The 22,393-nt window shown below is 43.7% G+C and overlaps 3 protein-coding genes across 5 annotated transcripts; 1 reads left to right on the forward strand and 2 right to left on the reverse strand.

The window, feature by feature from the left end:
* The first annotated feature begins 301 nt into the window (after positions 1–301).
* Positions 302–7,172, forward strand: tmcc2 (transmembrane and coiled-coil domain family 2). Its single transcript, XM_031757157.2, has 5 exons — positions 302–513; positions 3,030–3,443; positions 3,734–4,353; positions 5,486–5,621; positions 5,922–7,172. Exons 1-5 carry the CDS (start codon positions 511–513, stop codon positions 6,219–6,221), a joined length of 1,473 nt encoding a protein of 490 aa, XP_031613017.1. The 5' UTR covers positions 302–510; the 3' UTR covers positions 6,222–7,172.
* Positions 7,173–8,020: 848 nt separating this feature from the next.
* usp49 (ubiquitin specific peptidase 49) lies at positions 8,021–18,373 on the reverse strand. Of its 3 annotated transcripts, none has more exons than XM_039611997.1 (7): positions 18,082–18,372; positions 16,628–16,675; positions 15,035–16,482; positions 11,914–12,121; positions 10,061–10,169; positions 9,634–9,839; positions 8,021–9,527 (listed from the first exon to the last, which is right to left on the reverse strand). In XM_039611997.1, the coding sequence occupies exons 3-7, from the start codon at positions 16,415–16,417 to the stop codon at positions 9,424–9,426; spliced, it is 2,010 nt and encodes a 669-aa protein (XP_039467931.1). In that variant the 5' UTR covers positions 16,418–16,482; positions 16,628–16,675; positions 18,082–18,372; the 3' UTR covers positions 8,021–9,423. The 3 variants fall into 3 exon arrangements, with proteins under 3 accessions (XP_039467931.1, XP_031613001.1, XP_039467932.1); XM_031757141.2 differs by having other exon boundaries at positions 16,628–16,750; XM_039611998.1 differs by lacking the exon at positions 16,628–16,675 and having other exon boundaries at positions 18,082–18,373.
* Positions 18,374–19,542: 1,169 nt separating this feature from the next.
* On the reverse strand, positions 19,543–22,368 carry med20 (mediator complex subunit 20). The gene is made up of 5 exons (XM_031757063.2): positions 22,350–22,368; positions 22,161–22,237; positions 21,805–21,950; positions 20,094–20,347; positions 19,543–19,957 (listed from the first exon to the last, which is right to left on the reverse strand). The coding sequence occupies exons 2-5, from the start codon at positions 22,172–22,174 to the stop codon at positions 19,736–19,738; spliced, it is 636 nt and encodes a 211-aa protein (XP_031612923.1). The 5' UTR covers positions 22,175–22,237; positions 22,350–22,368; the 3' UTR covers positions 19,543–19,735.
* Between the last annotated feature and the right edge of the window lie 25 nt (positions 22,369–22,393).

Below are 22,393 nucleotides of genomic sequence, written 5' to 3' on the forward strand. Positions count from 1 at the left end.
GCTCCCTCCCTCCGTCCCTCCACCCACCCCACCCCCTCCCTCCTCTGGCCTTAGCAGCACGGGGGCACCTGCACGCCTGCGCTAAGCTCTCCCAGCCCCTCCATCATCTGTCCCTTAGCTCCCACATCCATTACAGGGCAGGACTGATAGCATTTGCATGTAGACCGAAAGAGGGACAGAAAGAGAGGGAGGGAGGGAGAGAGAGATGTAGGAGAGTGAAGCAGGGGGGGGCGGAGGGAGCATATGACACAAAGGAGAGGGAGAGAGAGAGATCAGAGCATTAGAGATAGGAAGAGGGAGAGGGAGGCTGCAGATATCGATGGTGTTAACGATGGAGCGTTAGGATCCAGGGAGGTGACAGTTAGCCAGACCCACGGCTGGGGGTAAAGACATTTGAGGAGGGGGGACTCCTCCTCGGTGAGCTCAGGGGGAGGCGGAGGAAGGAGGAGGAGGAGGATGGGCCTGGAACACAGACTTGCAATGGCACTGCAAAAATTGGATTAAAGCAGTATGGTAACGTTTTCTGATTTCCTTTTTTTTTTTTTTTTTTTTTTTAATTTTTCATTTTCATTTTTCCTGCGCTGCTTGTGTCTCGTCCTCGCGAGTTCGCTGGCATCACGTCCCCGCGCGTCTCCCGCTGAGTGAAGAATGCACAGGCATCACCCTGTCCTCTTGTTTTCACGCCATAGACATCTGCCATCTCCATCCTCATCCTCACCGCTTCTCTCCCGACCTTCAGGAGCCTCGGCTTCATCCACGGCGTCGCTCCGTGGACCTTTTATTATTATTATTATTATCATTACTACAGGTTTCAACAGAGACACCGCGTCAGGTTTGAGCACCACCGCAGCCGTCGCTCTCTGCCGAATTGCGCTGTTTTTGTTGCCTGTTTTCACCCATATATAACGCCGGACATTGCACCCCAACTCACCCCACCTCATCCCCTCTGTCCTGCGAGTGACAGCCACTCAAAAAAGCATCCCACTTTTTATTCATCTATTTTTTTCAGAGATGAGAAAAAAATGATTTGTTGTTTTTCCATCACGGGGCTGCAGTCATGCGTTTTCCTCTCCATCACACCGTGATTGTAACCTACTTTTACTATCACAGCGCGTGCTCATTTCACGCAGTCGCGCAGATATAATGTAAAATAAATCCTCTCGCCATCCCGCAGACAGAAACGAGAGCAGCGCTGTGAGATATTTCTCCGTCATGTGTGAGCCGAGGCTCGTGTCTGAGGGTCTGATTGCTGCGTTTTGACGTCAGTCGGAGAGTCATTATCAACCGCGCCATCTGCCAAAGCCTCACATAAACATATAATACTGACCAGGGAATCCCCGCGTGGATCTGTCAGCGCGGGGTCTCGTCGTGTAAAAGGGATTACATCCTCAAGCTATTATGTTTTGTTTTTTCTGAAGGAAAAGTCAGGCGCGCGTTCAGGCAGAAATAGATTTACATAAACGCTCAGCGTGTCTTTAGCATTAAAGTACACGCCACGTGCTGCACACCTCCGTGGGTTTACATGTGCAGTTTGCTTCGAGCTTAATTAATCGTCTTCTTCTTCTTTTCGTTTTTTGAGGCTCAGCAGGGCAGGAAGCATCATCTAATTAATGCATGGTGGCCTTTCTGTGTGGTCTCTCATCTCTCCGCCCGATCGGTTAAAGCAAATACGCGCCGAGTGGGCAAAATGACACATTTTGACAGTTTAAACTGCTCCCATCGAAGAAGGTTTATTTATTTTGTTGAGTGATTTTACGGAGGTTACTCAACTTATATGATGTACTTTAATTATAAACGAAGCATTACTGTTTTATTGTCATACAGCACCAGTCTTGAGCCAACCCTTGTTTCTTTATATTTTGTTTCCGAGGAGCCAGACTGCCTTCTAGTTGTTTTTTTAATGGTCGTGAGCAATAGTTCTCCAGGCTTTCCAAAGGTCTTTCCAAATTTTCTCACTTTCAGTCCAGTCCTTGTACCTTGTACCTATGAGTCAATCAAGTACAAAAACAGCATCTAACTCAAGGGATGAACCAGTGTTCATATCTATATGTAACAGAACGATTAGCAAAGAACCGATTTTAAATTGCATCATATCTAATAAATATTTAATAATAGATTTATTAATAAGTCTAATCTAGGCACTTTGTTACTAGCAACCTTTCACAACAGCATATAAGTTGTTTCCATTTCTTTAGCTTAATCTTTGAATAATGCTAAATATATAGTTTAAATAGTATTTTCTTTTCAACAATAACGTCAATCCCAAAGAGCTACTGGCTGAAACCTGGCACAGTGTGCAGTGTGTCCTTAAGAAAATTGAGGAAACTGCATGAGTGGACAAAAGAAGAAATGGTAGGCCAAAAAACACTACAACAGATGGAGAATATCTCACAGTCATGTCCAAAAGAAAAGGAAAGGAAAGGAAAGGAAAGGAAAGGAAAGCCCTGACATGGGACCTAAGAGATGCATCTGACCTTGAATGTCCTTCAAGTATCCTGGAGAACTATTCCTGAAGACTACTTAAAGAAATTACAAGAAAGCTTGAATAAGAGAGTTCAGGCTGTGCTGAAGAATAAAGGCGGTCATAACAAATATTGAATTTCAAGCTCGTTGGAGTTGTAAAAACTCTGTTTTTGCCTTAATGTGCTGTATTTATGCCAAGTTTGCACATGTAAATCACTGCACCCATTTTCCAATAAAACACAAAGACACAAGGAGGGGCTCAAGACTTTTGCACAGTAATGTTTATATAAATATAACACCAATAATAACAGTAGTACCTGTGTTGGCACCACATGTCTGCAGATGAACTTCTTTTCTTCTATAACCCAGTCTGTAAAGAGTCAGCTACAGTGAAGATGCTTCTCCAAAGCCATTAATCAGAATAACCTTTGTTAGCTCTACTTTTACACTTTTATATTGATGAGGCACAGATTCCTTAGTTTGACTAACACAGCTAATGTATCTGGAGCAGTTGTAGCTCTCTTTTCACCCCTGACTAGCAAGCCACTGCCCTCTTGTCCCCTCAGCTGGACAAGAGTGAGGTGGCAACTCTAGGCCTACCCTCCACTACCAGCCATGGAGGCTCTGACACCAACATCAGCATGGACGGAGCGGGGGCAGCAGCGGCGGCGGCATCGGTGTCTGGGGGCATGGCGGGGGGAGCGGAGGGTGCCGTGGCCGGTGAGCCGCAGCGGACACGTGCTGCTCTGGAGCATCTGCAGCAGAAGATCCTAAAGGTCACCGAGCAGATTCGCGTGGAGCAGGAGGCGCGTGACGACAACGTGGCGGAGTACCTGAAGTTGGCTCACAACGCGGACAAACAGCAGGCGTCCAGAATCAAGCAAGTGTTCGAGAAGAAGAACCAGAAATCGGCACAGACTATTGCGCACTTACACAAAAAACTAGAGCACTACCACAAGAAGCTGAAGGAGATAGAGCAGGTAAGCGTGTGTGTGTCTGTATGCACACGTTTTTCTTCGTGGTCTGTTGGAACATTTATCTCATGAGTGACTTGAACAAGTGTTCAGTCTATCTTTGGGAGTCAAGTCCAGAAATAGACTGATGATTTCCCAAACACTTATTTAAACCAGTGCATCCCCCCTGAGTCTCACCTGATTCTTCACAGGGTCTGCTTTCCTCATCTGTCTTATTCAAGTTTTACCCCTCTTAACCTGATCAGCTCTCTCCTTTAGGATTCTCTGCTTCCTCATTTCTCTTCCCCTCTTCACAGAATGGGCCGGGCCGGCAGCCGAAGGATGTCCTGCGGGACATGCAGCAGGGACTGAAGGACGTGGGGGCCAACGTTCGTGCTGGGATAAGTGGATTCGGAGGTGGAGTAGTTGAAGGGGTTAAAGGAGGAGTTTCTGCTCTCACGCACACGGCCGTGGTCTCCAAGCCACGAGAGTTTGCCAGTCTTATAAGAAACAAGTTTGGCAGTGCTGATAACATTGCTCACCTAAAAGACACGCTAGAGGATGGAGTTGGGGGCCACGCTGAAGACACCCCCACGCCCCGCGCCCTGAGTGGAAGCGCCACCCTGGTCTCCAGCCCGAAGTACGGCAGCGACGACGAGTGTTCCAGCGCCACGTCCGGATCCGGAGCGGGCAGCAATTCTGGTGGGGCTGGTGGAGGAGGAGGTGGTATGTTAGGCCCAACGATGGGGAGCCCCAGATTGGACGGGCACCACCACCACCACCATCACATGCATAGTTCATGGGACTCTTTACTTGAGGGTCTGCAGGAGATCAAGGCCAGCCAGACGCACATGGAGGACGCCATCGAGGACATGAAGGGCCAGCTACAGAGCGACTACTCTTACATGACTCAGTGCCTGCAGGAAGAAAGATACAGGTAGATGTCCCTGCAAAGAAAAGCAATCACTAATGGCTACACTGAACATCAAGATGCAATTCACACAAGGAAAAACTGAGTCCCCACTGCTCCTTTTAAAATCATTATTAAATATGTATTTTAGAGCAGGGGTGCCAAAATTAAGGCCCAGGGGCCAAAAGTGGCCGGAAAAGTGCGGTAAACTATAAGTTATTGCAAAATGTGAAGAAGGGCATCGAGTTTGAAATTTTTGACTACATTTTCAGAGGTTTTACAGCTTTTCCTTCTGATAAACTCCTCCCCTGTAACAGTGCATGTAACACAAATTAATTATTTACTTAATAATTCATTAATTAAGTAATAGATAAACAAAAAGAGCACTCAGAGAGCACAACTCCCTCTCAAGGGCAAGGAGTATACTAAAGCTTTTGTTTTGCAACATGTTAATGTCTGACCTTTAACCTAGGCTCTTGAAGACTCACATGCTAGTGTATTTTATTATCTTTACCAAGACGATTGGTGCAGAATCAGCCAAAATCTTTGGCTTCTATAAGCTGCAATAAGTTCAGATTTTGACATATCTTCATGCAGTGTGTGATTTTGTCATCATGATCAATTAGGGCCTTATATTGAAAAGAATTAAAAGCGTGTTCTCTCCATCCCCTTTCAAATGTATTTTTAACCTTGGGCGCTAGAAAATGAAGGTCAAGGTCAAATGCTTAGCCAACCTAGGTACTCATGTCCTTCAAGCCTGGTATACTGTTGTGAAGATTGAAGATCCATAAAACACTGTGGGTAATATAAAGTTTATACTGATTTTTACATTTGGTGTGACCATGACCAGATTTCCTCCCAAATGAAATCAGCTGAGCTCTTATTGATATCTACCATCACACAAAATTTCAAGATGGTAGATGGTAGAAAGCCGTGAACACTAGACTGCTAACAAACAAACAACCGGGGGGGAAATTAAATACAAGGAAACTTAATGTTTTTTCACCGTCTACTAAACTTATGTTTTGTACAATGAGTCCACAATAATAAAAAAAGAAGGATAAATGACATCACAGGGATTAAATATGTAGATAAACCATGTAAAACAAGTTTGACATCCATGCTTTGGAGTACAGTGTGTGCTGCGCTGTGTGTTCAGGTACGAGCGACTTGAAGAGCAGCTAAATGACCTGACGGAGCTGCACCAGAATGAGATGACCAACCTGAAACAGGAGCTCGCCAGCATGGAGGAGAAAGTCGCCTACCAGTCGTATGAGAGGGCGAGAGACATTCAGGTAAAAACAAAGACTCTGATAGATCCTTGGAGACTTTGGAGTTTGTTAGAAGTTGGGATCAGAGCTGTGTGTGGGCAATATGTTTCTCCAAAACCTGTATATGCTTCAAAGACGTGAACGTACAAACTGTGTTTACTGACTGTGATTTTCAGAGGTAGTCTCAACTCTGACTAAAGCAGTTGAATTAAGACATTATCGCTCCATTTAAAAAGGTGTCTTAGATTTTCAGACCTTTTAATGAGGTTTTGAAAAACAAATTCACACTAAGTGGGTTCATTTCTTTGGGATCTGCACACACAGGAGGCAGTCGAGTCATGCCTGACCCGCATCACCAAGCTGGAGCTGCAGCAGCAGCAGCAGCAGGTTGTCCAGTTAGAAGGAGTGGAGAATGCCAACGCTCGAGCTCTGCTGGGGAAGCTCATCAACGTCATCCTGGCGCTCATGGCCGTGCTGCTGGTCTTCGTCTCCACTCTGGCCAACTTCATCACCCCCCTGATGAAGACCCGGGCCCGCGTAGCAGCCACCGTCCTGCTGACCTTGCTGCTGTTTGTGCTGTGGAAGCAGTGGGACTTTGTGGAGCTGTGGCTGCTGCCCAGCTAAGCTTCCTGAAAGACACTCTACAGGAGGAGGAGGAGGAGAAGGAGGAGGGGACCAGAGAAGCTGATTCCAGCTCAGTTCGCCATCACTGAAGGGACCCAGAGACTGAAGTGAAATGAAAGCCACTGCGGCCAGTTCCCTTTGAGTTTGAAGGCGGAGTGGGAGAGAACAAAGCACGGCACTTTTTAGTCGAGACCCAGCCTACAGGGAGCGCCGAGAGGTGTTTACAGAGCAAAAACAAGTGAAATTCTCTGCTTGCCAAGTGACAAAACACATCCTTCCCTCTCACCCACATGTACCGGCACTGATGACCAACCGTCGATCGCATCGCTGTCACCAAAAACTGAGTTTCTTGCAAGAAATCTTTGGCCTTTTTCTAATGATTTATGATACATTCATTACAAAGACAGGAGCAAAAATAAAATGCCCGATCATGTTTGCTGTAATCTTCATGTTGAAGCTAATGTGTATTTGAGAGGAACAAGGTTTTTTTTTTTTTCTTTTCTCCATGAATGTTATGTGCTCATGCATGTCCTCATATGTGCACTGAGATGCATCTAGCTGGCATGAGTTAACATGTCATTACTGACAGACTGAATCTTCTATAACTGCCATTTTGGTGTCAGAATTGCAGCGCGGATCTGTCGCATCTCCACTCGGTGTCATTCCCGGTTTGTTTCACATTCTTCTCTGGTGTTGAAGCAGTGCTTTTTCTTTCGATTTCTTTTTTTTCTCTCTTGCAAATGAATGAATAGTTAAAAAAATCTGCTACAACTCACCATACTGACTCAACAGTGTAAAAATCTGCTCTGTCCACAAATGCATTTTCATATAATATCTATTGTAGAACTGCTACTATCCACAGTGTCAACTTAACTGGCATGTTCAAAGTTTATATCCAGTTTGCAAAAAAAGAAGAAGAATCATTGCTGTTTTACTAAACAATGTAAGAAATAAATGATTTCATATATTAGGCTGACCTTGAGTCATCTCCTCATCGTCCTTCACGCTGACACCTGTTTTTTTAAAACTTTTAAAAATGTATTTGCATATGCAGGCATCACTAAAAAAAGTATTCTCTTTTGATTGCTTATAATAATTGTAAGATTATTGGATATAGATGGGTGGTTTTGCTGTTACAATGTGAATGCAGCAGTTAGTGGATAAAGCTCCAGCTCTGACTGTGTGCATAATCACCTGATCGCCTTTGGTTGCGAGAGGCAGGCCAGAGGGACGGGTAAATGTTAGTTTGCGGTGAATCTGGCCATCCTTTTGCTCCACCCTTGACCATCGCATACAAACAAAGTGACAAAGATCTTCCAAATAAATTTAGATATGAAACATGAAAAAGGGAAATATGGGAGCTTCCAGTGTAAATAACCCCCCCATCAGCTGATTCGTCTTAAGCATTTAAAAACGTACACATACCCTTAAGTAGCAGAATGCTGTTTCAGGAAGTGTTGGTATATTTTTGGATCATAATTACTGATTCATATCTTTTTCATTTGGGAGTGGCGGTCACGCCTCTGATCACTTCACTGTTAAGGCAAGAAAGAGATTTACATTCGATTATGAGCACCATCCTTGGCTGGATCAGATTATATTTCTAAGAACACATTAGTGGTTAGGCCTCGGATCAGCTGTGCATCCATCTGCTAACCTGATTATTTCAGTTCTACTTTACTCTCTTGGCTCAGTCATGAAGCTAAATTCATGAAGCTGCTCATAACCTTCTTTTAATCAGAATCACCACTCCCTCTGGAAAAATAATAAATAAATAAGCAAGCAAGAGTACCAAAGCATTTCAATTTTGTTTTGTCTTTTTAATAATTACTGTCAGGCAAAACCCATATGACCATTACATTTATGACAGGTATTCTTACAGTACACGACAGAACTCAAGGGGATCAGAGCCGGTGGCATGGCCACACCTGACCGCTAAAAAGTAAGACATTCATCGTCATTAGATTGTTCCAACTGTCACAGAGTTCACAAATGTATTCTGCATTTGACTCGTATCAAACACAGTTTTTCTTGACAACCTAGCAAAATCTAAAGACCTCGATAGAAACAGCAGAGTAGAAAAAAACAACAGAAAAAACAACAGAAAAAACCCAAAACACATTGTATATAACAAGCAGAAGAATTCCTGATTTTCTTAAATTTCCTGTCGAGATGCAAGATGTACAATATATTGCTTTCAGGTGCTCAAATCAAAAATGGGTATCCCAAGAAAAAAGATAAAAGAATGAAAGAAAAAGAAAGCACACATTCTTCGGTATCTACCCTTTAACTCGCGTCCCGTCTCCGGCAGGTTAAGAGATGTGGTGTGTCCGACCCAGGCTCAGACTCGTCTAACCGCAGGAGCAGCAGCAGACACTTCAAGGTGTTACGGGAGCCGACAGCAACAGCTCCTCCCGCAGCTTTCCACTGAGTGTCTGAAACTCGTGCTTTTTGCTTCTTTTCATGGAACAGAGCGACTACAAAATAAACTAAAAACAAAAACTATTCGTGTTCACTGAGAGCCTTGAGTCTAAGACACAGTATCCAGTCACAGCAGTACATCTGAGGGAGAGGACATGAGGAGATACAAATGACACAGGGGTGAGTATTAAAAGTTTCCATAACTGACGTTTCACGATAATTAAAAAAGCTGAGCAGAAGGCAACACGGAGCGTGGACCCTCAGTGCGGTCGCTGGCAACGTTAAAAATGTGTCGCTTCTTGTAAAACTCAGCGGTCAAACGCACGGTTACGTGTAAAAATGCACATTGTCAACATTACTGTGACCAAACGCTCCAAAGTCCAGAATCCGTGTTGCCTTTTTAATGTAAAATGCTGTCTCGGGGAGAGCGCCTGGTTGTTCCCAGACTCAACAGACACGAGCCTGATTGTTGTTGTTGTTGTTCAGCAGGACAGAGTCCGACCTGCTCCCACAGTCTTCAGGCCAGGAATCAATACGCTGGTCCTATAGGCTGAGAAACCTGGGCTTCATTTACGAAAATGTTTTCTTACCGAGTCAAAAGTAAGACGTAAACCCAGAGCTTTCTGATCTACTAGCTATGGCAACATTACTCACCACTATCATACTTCTTATCTGGATTGTGCTGCTAAAATGTAATGACATCTGGGAAAGCGTCAGAAAACCTTTTCATGAATGCAGCCCCAAGTTTCCACGCACAGGTCATCATCACAGCGAGAGGTACCTAAGCAGACCTCTGGGTATAGAAGAGAATATAGGCCTGAGTGTTGCACACTTCCTCCACACTGCAAACCTTCATCTCAGAGTCATTACAGTGGACCCAGAAACCTGAGGATAGCAAATGCACATTAAAAAAAGATGTTAAAAAAAAAGACAACACAGCAGGACATTTGCATCTTAAATAAATCACAGGATACTGTGCGCTCTTCCTCACCTCCTTCTGTATTGTAGCAGTATGCGGTGTAGTGCCCTGAGCCGAAGCCTTTACCGTGATGCATAACTACAGCAGACAGATCGTAGGTGTAGCCTCCTCTGTGGACAGAGTGACCTGAGCCTGTGCAGCAGTATGGTTTGATGTTCAGAACCTGGTCAAAGGCCACATGGACGCCGATTTTCTCCCTGTGGTTCCGCCCCGACCATCTGCCGTACAACAGGCGCTAGTTAGTGTTGCTACACTTCACAAGCCTCGTCTTACAAAAAAATAAAGGTTGAGCACCCCGAGTTCACAACAACAACACAAACAGAAAAAAACAAGATCAAAACTACAGGAAATCCTGAAATTTCTTTGAGGCTTAGACACTTTGGTTTGGAAGTAAAAAAAAAAAAAAAAATTATATATATCAGCCTTTACAGAAACTTGCCTGAAGCGTTTGAGGTGCAGCCGGAGAACCTGAGGTAAACGGTAGATCAGAAGCTGCTTACATGCTTCTGACAGAACTAAGGGTTTGTGGGATGATTTCCGTCTTCTTTCTGAAACCATGAAACAAGGAGATGACAAGTTACTGATGCGAGGCTTTGTTTCCGCTGCACAAGTGATGCTTTCTTACAAAATCTCAGGCTTTGCGAAAGTGTTGTGTGGCTCTCTCAAAGGCTGCCAGCCTAGTTTTTAAGTCACTGCCTCCGCCGGAGCTGCCAGCAGGAGATTAAAGAGCTTCTTAGACAATGAATAAATAAATAACACCGTTGGCTTCATTAATCTGTTGAAAGCATTCAGTCATTCAGGTAAAGGTCACTTTACACATTAAATGTTCCTCACAGGTACATTCAGATGCACCCACAGTACTACAGTGTACTATGTACGTGTACCATGGGTGAAATCTGACAATACATTACCTGACAAATCATACTTGAGGTTAGTGTTTACACTTAACTGATGTTTTTTGATGATTATAAAGGGGACTGTCTGATGTGGGACCACAAGACTTCGCACTTCAGTAAATACAGCAGCTTTTATCTCACCTCCCTGAAATGAATTACTTAAACGTTTTTTCCTGATGGTTCCTGTCTCCATTCCAGTGAAAACTTCTAAGTACTTAACTGGAAAATCTGTTTTCTGGTAGCGGGGTGAATAGTTGTTCTGTTTACTTAGAAGAAGAAATGGCTACTTTAGTAGGAAAAACGCAGGAAAACAGAAGAAGGCCAGATGTCCCAGTTTTACAATGGTACTTGAATGCAGCTTACATTTCTAAATGTATGCGAAGCCCGCAGCATGAAATTTGTCTCAAAACCCCACGTGACCATGTGATGTGATCTGTGCGTGCCAGGCGATTCGTGAGTGGGAGGATGTCTGTAAAGTTTCAGACATGTGAGCAGCTGATCAGTTTTCATTCAATATTTATTCAAATGTGGATGTGCACATTTGTAAAACAGTTTTACGTGTGGTAAAATTGCTTTGAAATTGTGTGTGGACTGAAGCACGTGCTTGTGTGTCCTCAAACGCTACACACAAATCAATACACACATTTGTAAATCTTGGTTTATGCATTTGGATCACAATGAATGCGCGTGTAACACTTCGGAGACGAACTTCTCTCCATGATGAAAAATCAAGTCTTTAACTGAGAATGTCGGAAAACACATGCATGCAGTCGTAATCCTGCGTAATCCTCTTCATTAATGCGACAGTTTGCATGTTACTATTGTGCGTCTGATGAGAATGAAATGACAGCTTTTAATTAGTCATGACCCGGGTGTGCGTTTAGTCAAGGCGACGGGTTCCGATTCCATCAGATTAACAGGAAAATGTTCTGTATGCTTCATTTTTACAAGTTGCTGTCCCGACATGCTCCTCGGTTATTCGTAGAAATACCTCGCAAGAAAAACTGCATTAACTTTTAAAGAAAAAGCAGGGTCCGGAGTCAAAATGAATAAACCATGAAGGGAAATCTATAACTTTAAGTAGCACTTTGGATAATAACTTATTTAAAACTAATTCCCATTAGAATCCAAATTCATGACATTCATCATGTGAACCCAAGTGTATGGTCCACTATCCAGTTCTCTGTCTGATGAATCAAGAGAATAATTTAATTGCTAATTGATATTTTAGGGTTGATAAACAGCTTTATCAGAATGCATCCAAGTTGTCATATAATAGGCAGATATCCTGAAATAATACAGATTTATTCAACTCGAGCTTAAGAAGCAAAGTCTTATCAGCTAATAATGAACTTAAGACGAGCTTGGCTTGTGGTGCATTAAACATTGTACTGACTGTTGCAGTGGTTGCAGGCGTAGATGCTGCCTTCAAGAGCCTCCATCTCTGTAAACTTGGACAGCATCTCAGTGAGGGTGCAGCTACGCTGGTAAGCCGTCGAGCTCGAGCCTTTGTCTATGCTGTGGTATCGCTCTGGAAACTCCAAAGACAAATCCCAGAATGGCTCTACTGTGTTAGACTTGTGCTTACAGGATAGGCATGTCACCTAAAACATACACAGAGAAGAGGACGAGGAACACAAGCAAAGGTGAGTGTGATGATGATTCCACGTTTCAGCTGTAGCAGAACTCTGGAAAGTGCAAACAAATAAATAAACAATGATTTAATAAATAAAACAAAAATATCTGCCAGAATTACAAAACCAGACACTTCCCCATTCTAACTACATCCCAGCACAGGTTTATGCTCTTCATACATGATCACAATCAATCAACCGACTTCTGGCTTTGGCCTGCTCTCCCAGGCAACTGCTTAACCCACCGTGTCTCTGCATTTTATTCTTTAATGCAGATATATGCCTCTTTTTTTATTACTAAAATAAAAGTAATAAAAACTCTGCAAACAGAGCTGAACAGATGCAGTTATGACTACCTTTTTTTGTTCGTTTGTTCACAACACCAAAAACACATCACCTTGAAGTGGATTTAATTTTGAATTTTAAAAATTAAATCACAATTATAATTGCAGAGTGTCGCCTCTGAAACTGCTGGACCAGGGGGCCTTTCTGTTTAATGCGTGCATGTTGCATGGGAAGCCTTTTGGGTACTCTACCCAGGGTTCGTACGCTTTTTTCAGGGTCAAATTCAAGCACTTTTTAAGCACTTTCAAGGTCCCTTTTTAAGCTTTTCCAGCACACAGTTGCAGCAACTGTGACGTTCACTAGTAGAACTGACACACAAAACAAAACGACTACACTACACACTAACTACACGAGACAACACACTAACTTGAGACTCCAAACATGATAAACATCACAAATCTCTCACGTATCAAAACTCTCTCTCTCTTTTTCGCTCACTCGCTCTCTCTCTCTTCCCAACAACCAAATGCCACATGTTGCCGTATCATTTTTTGATTGGTCGACATGGTACATTTTTCCACCAATAGGGAAGGAGTGTTTTTTCTTTTTTCACTCACAAGCAAAGCGTGTTTGCTAGCGCTCTCCATAAAAAACGCCGTTTTTACCGTTTCTTCCCGGAGTAAACGCCACTGTTTTATTCAGAAACCCCCCAAAAACATCGGTTTTACGTGACCTATCAACACAATTTAAAAACTGGTATATAGTTTGAAGTCCGCACGTTAGACCCAAGTTGAAATGGAGACTCTGGGTCCGTCGACCCCAGAGGGTTAATCAGAAAGCCTTAAGTTAGCTAGTTATGTATCGGGCTAATGTTTAAAGCTTTCACTTAAGTAAATTAACTCATATTACTGCTAAGTAATGTTAGCTAAGTTCACAGCATATTCCGTAATAGCGCTGCCATACTGCATCACACTCAGTGCATTTCAATCATTTCTCCAGCGAGTTTGGTAGCTAGCAAAATAATAACCATAATTTAAAAAAAATAGCATGTGTAACGTTCGCGTACTGGAAAATTATTTACTAGCACTCACCTATCATGCGACTGGAGAACGCAAACTCCGCCATTGTTGTTTTCCATCAAACACTCATTAAAACAGCAACCTACAGGTATGTTAGCGCACTCATCCCCGACTGTCCGAGGGAGGGGCGGGGTCACATATTGAAACAGACGCAAGGCAGCCCAGGCGGGAAATTTTGCGTTTGCGACTCATTTTATTTCTCTATCTGATAAGAAAACAATTCAATCAGATAGCTATTTATTGTGAATGAAATACAGTTACATTTTCAAGCACTTTTAAGCACCACATCTGAAATTCAAGCACTTTTCAAACCTTGAAAAGACGACATTAGAATTCAAGCATTTTCAAGGATTTCAAGCACCCGTACGAACCCTGTCTACCTTGCTCCAACAGTCCAAACACATGCATGTAAGGTTAACTGGTGATTCTAAAGCAGCTATAGGTGTGACAGTGAGCAGGAATAGTTGTCTGTCTCTCTCTGTGTTAGCCATGTGATTGGCTGATGACCTTCCCAGGCTGTACCCTGCCTCTCGCTCTATGACAACCGGGATATCTATCATAGGGCTGGTGGATAAGAAAATGCACAGATATTTTGTGGGCATTTTGCCTTATTGGGATCAGGAGACTGCAGATAGAGTGGAAATTTGAACACCACAGAGACAATACACTACAATGCACCATTGTAGTGAATTGTAGTGTAAGTCTGGTCCTCCTCATGCACCACCCTAAATGATTATGGGAATGTGGTGGCGTCACAGTTTTTAAGTGCAACCACAGACTTGGATTAACTGGACATCTGTATCCATGGCATCTGTATCTGCAACACAGTGTATAAATTTCAGCTTATATATAATTGATATTAATTGATATGGGCCTTTGTGATTGGTAAGAGCACCTAAGTTGATACCCTTTACTGATGTCAGTGGCCGACGTTTATCTGATGTCTCATGTGAATTTTTTCGGTGTTCAAAGTTAACTGGGGAGTAACTGAAGGACAGCCACAGGAGCTGATCACACCTCTTCAAAACAATGACTACAGCTTAACTGTACCCGGTGAAGCATGTTTTTCAGAAGCATCCCAGAAACAGCGCTTACTAAAAATACCACTGGGTCATTTTTTTCTCCTTTTTTTATCTTGTCTTCATCTTGTAGGAAGGAAGTTAGACCCAGGGGAGTAAAGAACCTGGTCAATTTTCAAAATAAAAAGGCATGAAGACTAAAACGCTATCCTTTTACTTATTACTTATTAATTAACATTTATTACTTATTTTATTATCAGATTTGTGTTTCTCTAGCACAACGGGGGAATATAAATATACAGAAATAATAATGAAAGCAAAACAAATCACAAAAGTCAAAATCTTGGCATTAGCCCACAACTTCACAAAAGGCATGCAGAAATGGAAAGCAAGAGGGGAAAAAAGATAAATACACAAACAAAACAACCTACATCACACTGGACAACACTGACTGCATGCGGCTATAATTTGGGCCAAATACACAAAGTTAGGAGTCTCACCTGGCTGAGTAGCTGCCCGTGAAAGATGGTGTTGAGAACCTTTAGCACTTGCTTGGATAGTTTCCTCTTTGTGATGGGGATGACTATCCGCCGTTTGGACCCCTCTGTGTCCAGCTCCTGCTGCACCTTGTCCAGCAACTCACACAAGAACTCCTGGGCATCCTGCTGGTCGTATCCACGGAAAGCCGGGATGAGGTTCCACACAGAGTGCAGCATGGCAAAGGGAGATACTAAAGACCACCGGCCTGACCACATGACCCTGAAAAGAGTATGTAACTCATGGCACAGAGACATCTGCTGGCGGGTGGAGCAGCGAGGAGGAGGCGAGACGCTTTCCTTTTTCCCCACGGGCAAATTCCAACAACCCGCCTTCCCCATACGTCCAAGAGGGTATTCTGCCAGTGCTGTGTTACCACTGCTGACCACACCTCCTGTCACCCCCTTCATCCCCTGGGAGTGGTTGGTCTTGGCCAGTAGCTCCTCAGTCTCACACAGGTCCAAAGTGAGAAAACACTCCCTGAATTTCTGCAGGTGGCTCAGCACTTGCAATATTGAGTTCATGTAGCACGTGTTCCCCAAGTTGCGCAGACCAGTGACCCCCGGAGCGAGTCTCCGTCGCGTGACTGCATGCGTGGAGTAGTATCGCCTCAGTCTGGCAGCTTTGCCATTCTGAGAAGTCTTGCGGGACAGGGTTAAAAGTGAAGGCTTCTTTTGGGCAGGAGGAGGAGGAGGTAGGCGTTCTGGAGGGTCGCGAAATTTGCGTGGAATGAGTGTGATGGTTGAACGTGGCGCCTGAGTAAGAAGCCTAGCGCTCTTCCTGGGAGGAACATTGCCAAGTTCTTCCATGAGTCTCTTTTTCACCTCCTTCTTTTGTCTTCTAGCTTCCTCGAGTTTCTCTTTCCGCTGATTCTGGAGCTCCTGATGTTTGCTGATCCACATCCGGAGCATCTTCCCCAGGAGTGCTTTCCTCCTGTGCCGCAAGGCCAGCTGCATGGCGGGCTGCGGCCCACTTTCCCCAACCCAGGGAGTACACTCCCCCCCTGTTGAAGAGCGCAGTGAGCGCCTACCCGGGCTCCGAACAGTGGAGAGCGCCCCTCTGAGGAGTTTGAGGTCACCCTCTGCGTTATCGTTGAGTACATAGTCTCCACAGGCAAAGCAAAAAACATCCAGCTCTCGCACCTCCATAGCCAGCGGATGGTGCGACTCCTGAAAGTGTTTGAGTGAGTGCTCCTCCATAAACCGTCCACAGGCCACGTGGGAGCACTTGAGGCAGGCCCACACCGAATCGGTGGTGCTGCAGTCGACACAGTGCCATTTTTGCGGATTAAGGATCGAATGGTCTTGGCCTAGGCGAAGGCGTACCACGTGCTTACAACGATCCATTGCTCCAGATACACATGTGGCCTCAGTGATAGGACACACGTCCCGCAGCCAAACAGCAACTCATTCTGCAGGGGAAGAAAAAACATAAAGCAAGATTACTGCTGATCGCAGAATCCAGTGTTTTTGTTTTCTGTTTTTCTAATGAAAAGACTGCAGTGTATAAGCAACTGTCACAAAAACAAAAAAGAAAAAGAAAGAAGATGTACTAACTGGAAAAGGAGTTTTTGTGATCAAATTCTGGACAACACATCACAACATCTGCAAAGAACACAACAGGACAGTTCAGCCCGATCACCCATGCCCACCGTCAGCACCAGTGGCTCCAGAGAGAGTCTGAGAAATAGGGGTGAAAGCTGCAATGAAAAAACAAAAAACAGACAAAGCAACCACTCCACCCCACAACAACAGAGATAAATCACACACTTCTCCAATTAATGAAAACCAAGCATTTAGGAAATTCTCAAAAATCTATCTTTACACACAAAGAAAAAAAAGTGGACTGAAAACAAGTGACCATAAAACTTCTTAACAAAAAATAACGTAACCAAACAACTCAGGAAGTGACTTTATTGTGGGAATCTCCTCCAGTTGTGACACTGACTGCCCTGGTTGACTGTGAATAAACGTGGCAAATGATTGACATCTAGAGGAATCACACACGGAAAATGAACTGTTATGTCGCTCTCGTTCTTTAATATAATCAACATGTGGTCATTTGATCAGGGGCAATAATTAAAACGGAGCTTTGGGCAAGGAAATGATGACATGAGCGCCTGTCTGTCCATTGAAATGATATTCTAACGTTAATCGATGTAGTTATGTACCTCACCAGTACCAGCGCTGTGCTACATCACTTTCTTTTTTTAATCCATCTCTTTGTGTAAATGATCCACTACATTAAAATAATAATAATAATGAATAAAAATAATAATGGCAGCATCAACTTTCAGGTCAGCGCAACTGTTTTTTTTAGTCGCATGCCACGCTTTTTGCAGCACGCTGCAAGTTAACCGCCTCAACTCCTGCATGTGATATTCACAAATGTTAGAATTTCTCCACTGTGTCTGTCTGTGTTTTAAAAAGGATGCCTTCTGGCTCAGACAGGCTGGCTCTTTACGCCATGCTAGGCTATCCCACCATCACCATGCTGAAGCCAGAACAAAGAGCAGCCAGAGAGCGACTCTCCAGGAACATCCAACAACTTTGTTGGTCCGAGACAGCCCAGCAGGCAGCAACTTAGCTGCCGCCGCTAACCGTTTTTATCCACGGCTGCTGTGCGTAGGGTTTGCACCGCTTGCCCCCCCACCTCCTCCCTCCCTTCCCTCTGCTGTGTCTCGCCTAATAACGCGCTGAGTTAAACACGGATTTATTCGCTTGGCTCCAAGCAGCTAACAATTTGCGTTATCTGCTCGCCACAGTTGCTAACGTTAGCTAAGCTGCTAACCTGTTTGTTGAGGACAATCGAAGTTAACCTAACGGCTGCCGTCGGTCGCTAACATTAACGCTAGCAAACTGCGCCGTTAACCGTTAAAAAAAAAAAAAAAAAAAAACTACCCGGTGACATTCACCGCAGGAAGCCGGCTCCTGAAACGCGGCTCTCGGCCCTATCCGTGCCCCTCACTATATTTGCAACACCTGATAATGGTAAAGCTGGGTAACGTTACCATCGCCAGCATCCATCCATCCGGTGTACACTCAGAGAGCTGCTTGTTGTCCTCCTCACAGATTGAACAACCCAACTCTCGATCCGAGCACAGACCCCGCCGCTCTCATTGGACTGGGGCTGAGCGGGAGACGGGCTCTCATTGGCGGAAGGGCTGAACAACAGGCAGCAGGATGGACCGTCCGTCCGTCCACCCACAGCGGCCACATGGAACAATAACGGAGGCCAGAGTGGAAGCCGGGTTTAAGAGGACAGCCGCTACCCCTGACCCCCGGTGTCCCCGTTAAACCCCGTGCGCGCCATGTGTCAGCTCGGTAGGGTTAATCTGGTAAAATACACCTGAGGCGCGCGCGTGTAGTGTGCGTGTGTGTAGCTTTAAGCGCCCTATGAGACGCATCTCCTTTGGATGCTGTCGTGGGGAGGGACTACTTTCAAAATGCGTCAGCGCAAATCAGTGTAATTCAAGTTTAAACATAAAAAGAAAGCCGCTGCCTGGAAGAAATGTGCAGCATTCAGGGAGAGTTTGAAAGCTGAATAACATATCACAAGTCCTACAAGAGAAGTCATGTCAGTTTTATCAGCTTTAATTATAATACAGTTGTGGTTACGCTGGATATCCAGGATTTTTTCACATGAGATTAGGAGACGCATGGATAAAAATAACCAAATTAACAATTGTAATTATCGTGATTTAGTAGGACACTTGAATTATATATATATTTTTAAAGACAATTACCAATTACTGGTAATTTAATAGGACATTGTTCTGCATTTTTTACTTTTTTTTCCTGCTCTAACATAAGAGTCCACTCGATGCCAAGCATAAGTGAGATCTTCAGATTATTGTAGATTAAAGTATCTATAAACAGAATTAAATTCTCAGGTTTTAGAAGCTAGATCCAGTCTTTTGGACATTTTAAACAATCCAACATAAACAATCTAACTTACTGTCACCCTAAGATATCTGCACAGATACTTCTTTGTAATCTAATAAAGCATTTCCACTGTAAAATCATTACACGTGTAAGCACAAGCCTCACTTGTTAGCCTCCACCTAATACTGGAACACTAATCCAACTGCATAAACCTTGGGATTGGACTGACTGTGAAATTCCTGGGCCTGTAGTCAACGTTTAGTTCATTCATTCCTGTCTTTCTGACAGAGAAAAACAAAGAAAACTTGATTGTTTAAAAAGAAAAATCTCTCACCTCCTTGTGACATCATCTTTAAACGTTCAGCCAGCGCAAAACTTAGATGATGCAACAGATAAAAATCGACCTCTCTCACCTATAAACGTCATCAGATCAGTTGACAGTCAACAGGGCCAGTGTTCAGCTGATAAATTGGTTCATCCCTGTGTAAACTAGCAAGAAATCAATGAATACTTCGTGTCTCTACTCTCAGATAAAAGTGCACCATCAAAAGGGCATCGCAGTATGAACGCTCAGAGACTCTGACTACTTGTTTTCACTGTGTCTCTTTATTGCAAATGCTTTCATCCAACGCTAACGTGAAGTTCTGCAATGATAATAAAACCCCAGACGTTCAAAAAAATAAAAAATGCCTGGGTACCAACGCTGATCCATAGGACCAGGAATATACCAACATCTGTACAAACATGGAGAGAAAAAAAACAGATATCTTTGTTGCAAACTCAGCGCACATTGCTTCCAGGGATTTGCAGCTTGCGCAGTTTGTTGAACAACTCCAGGTACTGAGTCATGGTGTCAACACAGTCTGCTGGTGCAAAGAGTCCCTCGGGCTTGGCAGCAAACACAGATGGCAGTTCAGGGACGCTGGGGCCGAGAAAGGACTGCATAAACTCCTTCATGAGGTTCCAGCAGTCCCCAGGAACGACACAAGGGCAGTACTCCACCTGAGGAAGCAAGCCAGGAGTTAGCGCCTCACGGAGAGAAAGCAGAAGGACGTGACTCGTCTTTATCACAGCATACATATATATATATATATATATATATATATATATATGTGTATATATACACACACACACGCACCTCTACTGATATCCCTCTGGCACTGGAGCTCATCGTCACGGTACCAACTTTTATCAAGAAGTCGCAGTAGCGATACCTCGAACCACGAGACTCCACCTTGTGTCCCTTGGCATTCTGGAAGTGACTTTTCAGCTTCACCATGAGGACATCAAAATTTGCATCCGCTATTAGGCAGGGTCCACCTTCAAACAGAGCCAAGCAGCTCAGGGGGGTTTCGGAGTTGTGCATCACATACAGGAGCTTGGAGGGCTGACCTACAACGGACAGACAACACTTAAAACTGTCAGGTGAGATGAGGAAGGAAACGAAAGTTCCACAAAGTTAGAGAGGCAAGGCTGAGATTTGCAGCTGAGGTTTTGACGTGTAGAGTGAGGGATAGTAGATATATTGGGCAAAGGATGTTAAAGACAGAGAAGCTGCCAGGCAGGAGGAAAAGAGGAAGACCTCAGAGGAGATTTATGCATGTAGTGATGGAGGACATGTAGATGGTTGGTGTGACAGAAGAAGCTGCAAGGGTGAGATAGAGGCAGATGATCTGTGGTGACATCTAAAGGAAACAGCTAAAAGAGGAAGGAAAAAGACTTCTGGCCATATAGATATATAACTATTACTTATACTGATGATAATTGTTATTCTCCCACAGATAAATTCAAAAACTGTGGCGGAAAAGTAGCCAAAGACGCACAGGAGGAATCAGCGGTACTGAAGAGGACAGTAACCGTATGTCGATGGAACTCGTAGTAACATTTCTAAGGAGGTGCACATCAGAAGCATAAATTCCCAATAAAAGTGACTGCCTTACTGTTTTGGCCTAACTACAGCCAATCAAACTGGAAATTGAACCAGTACACCAGTACTTATATAGCTCGTTTTAATGTAGCTGAGTACTCAAAGCACTTCCTACTACAAGTCTCATACTCACATTCATACAGTGTTTTTGTCTATGCCTAAGTGTTTTTTAACACACAAACACACACACCCACAGATGGATGCATCAGGGGCAACTTAGGGTTCGGCATCTTGCCCATGGATACTTCAGGATGCAGACTGGAGGAGATGGGGATCTATGACGCTCTCTACCAGCTGAGCCACAGCTCGCGTGACAAAAAAGTGACATTTCGGGGGGGTTATATGTTATGTTTGCTAATATTGGTAAATAGACTGCAGATTTTGCGAAGTGGACAAATATATATAAATATAAAGTAATAACTGGTTTTGCCAGTATCTATATGATCCTGCCTTTATTGTATCTATATTATAGTCAATCTAGTCCTTACATATCCTTTATAGAATTTTGATGTTATATTTGTCACAATTTCTCTTGCCCTCTTTGCCAGATCTCTCTAGACTTTTTTTTTTATGTCAGTGACACTTTTAGCTGGATAAATAAGGGAAATATGAAAATCACTTTGCCAAAAAACAAGTTCTGCTTTGTGATAGAAATGTTCTTTCTGACTCAAAATGACTCCGTATCGTTCATGAGAGATCTGTTTGAGAGATTATAGGCCAATAAGTCATTTAAAACAGTTCAAATACCGGCAATCTTTTTTTCTTTGCAAACAATCACACGAAAAGGGGATAAAATACTCTGCAGCCCCACCTAGACAGGGACATCAGGTCAACCTGATGGGTGAGTGCAATACGTCTGCATTAATGTGATCTATAAATCTGAATTCTAAAGCTCAGAAACAAACAGATAAAAAAATATTACTGCTGGAATTTCCCGTGGCATGGTAAGTCTCGCAGTCCACGCAGAAGCTGCCTTGCTTCACGGCGCCCAGCTGCTCCAGCTTTTTGTGCAGCATGTCCACAGTCTGCTGCACGCTCTTCCCCTCCGCCACGGGCACCTGGCACACACTGAGGGGCACAGCAAGCAGAGGACTTGAGGGACCAGCATACACTTTGTTCCGTGTAACGTTACCAGCATTGCTGAATGAGACAGAGCCACGCTCCGCAGATCAATGAGAAAAAAACCACACAGGGTGGTTGAGGCTGGGCCAAATCTGTTTGAATATTCAGTGGTTAAAAAACGTTTAAAATCAAACGTAGGTTTAAAAACCACCTTACCAAGTAACACCCATTGATGTTTTGCCTCTCTTCACTTGTAGTACGGTGTTTGAGCACTTCCGGGTTAAACAAAACGCCTTCCGGTAAAGTAAAAGAAAACAACAGAAAAAATAAATAAAAAATAAAATATTATTTATAATAAAGAATGGTGAATATTAACACCATTTCACAATGAAACAGTCAACTGACTTTGCTGTACTTTTTTTCTGAAGTGGTCGCCGAAAGCTGGATGT

Source organism: Oreochromis aureus, linkage group 5, assembly GCF_013358895.1.
Source record: "Oreochromis aureus strain Israel breed Guangdong linkage group 5, ZZ_aureus, whole genome shotgun sequence".
Classification (NCBI taxonomy): domain Eukaryota; kingdom Metazoa; phylum Chordata; class Actinopteri; order Cichliformes; family Cichlidae; genus Oreochromis; species Oreochromis aureus.

What these genes read in the sequence shown, in the direction of transcription:
- tmcc2 (XM_031757157.2), top strand. An exon ending in AGCTGAAGGAGATAGAGCAG is followed by an intron (nt 3,444 to 3,733) that starts GTAAGCGTGTGT and finishes CCCTCTTCACAG; the next exon opens with AATGGGCCGGGCCGGCAGCC. An exon ending in CTGCAGGAAGAAAGATACAG is followed by an intron (nt 4,354 to 5,485) that starts GTAGATGTCCCT and finishes CTGTGTGTTCAG; the next exon opens with GTACGAGCGACTTGAAGAGC.
- usp49 (XM_039611998.1), bottom strand. Translation starts at nt 16,417, where the DNA reads ATGGATCGTTGTAAGCACGTGGTACGCCTTCGCCTAGGCCAAGACCAT. An exon ending in CTGCACCTCAAACGCTTCAG is followed by an intron (nt 9,840 to 10,060) that starts GCAAGTTTCTGT and finishes GTTGTACGGCAG; the next exon opens with ATGGTCGGGGCGGAACCACA. An exon ending in CTGCTACAATACAGAAGGAG is followed by an intron (nt 9,528 to 9,633) that starts GTGAGGAAGAGC and finishes TGCTATCCTCAG; the next exon opens with GTTTCTGGGTCCACTGTAAT.
- med20 (XM_031757063.2), bottom strand. An exon ending in TGCCACGGGAAATTCCAGCA is followed by an intron (nt 20,348 to 21,804) that starts GTAATATTTTTT and finishes TGTCCGTTGTAG; the next exon opens with GTCAGCCCTCCAAGCTCCTG. An exon ending in CCAGAGGGATATCAGTAGAG is followed by an intron (nt 19,958 to 20,093) that starts GTGCGTGTGTGT and finishes TTGCTTCCTCAG; the next exon opens with GTGGAGTACTGCCCTTGTGT.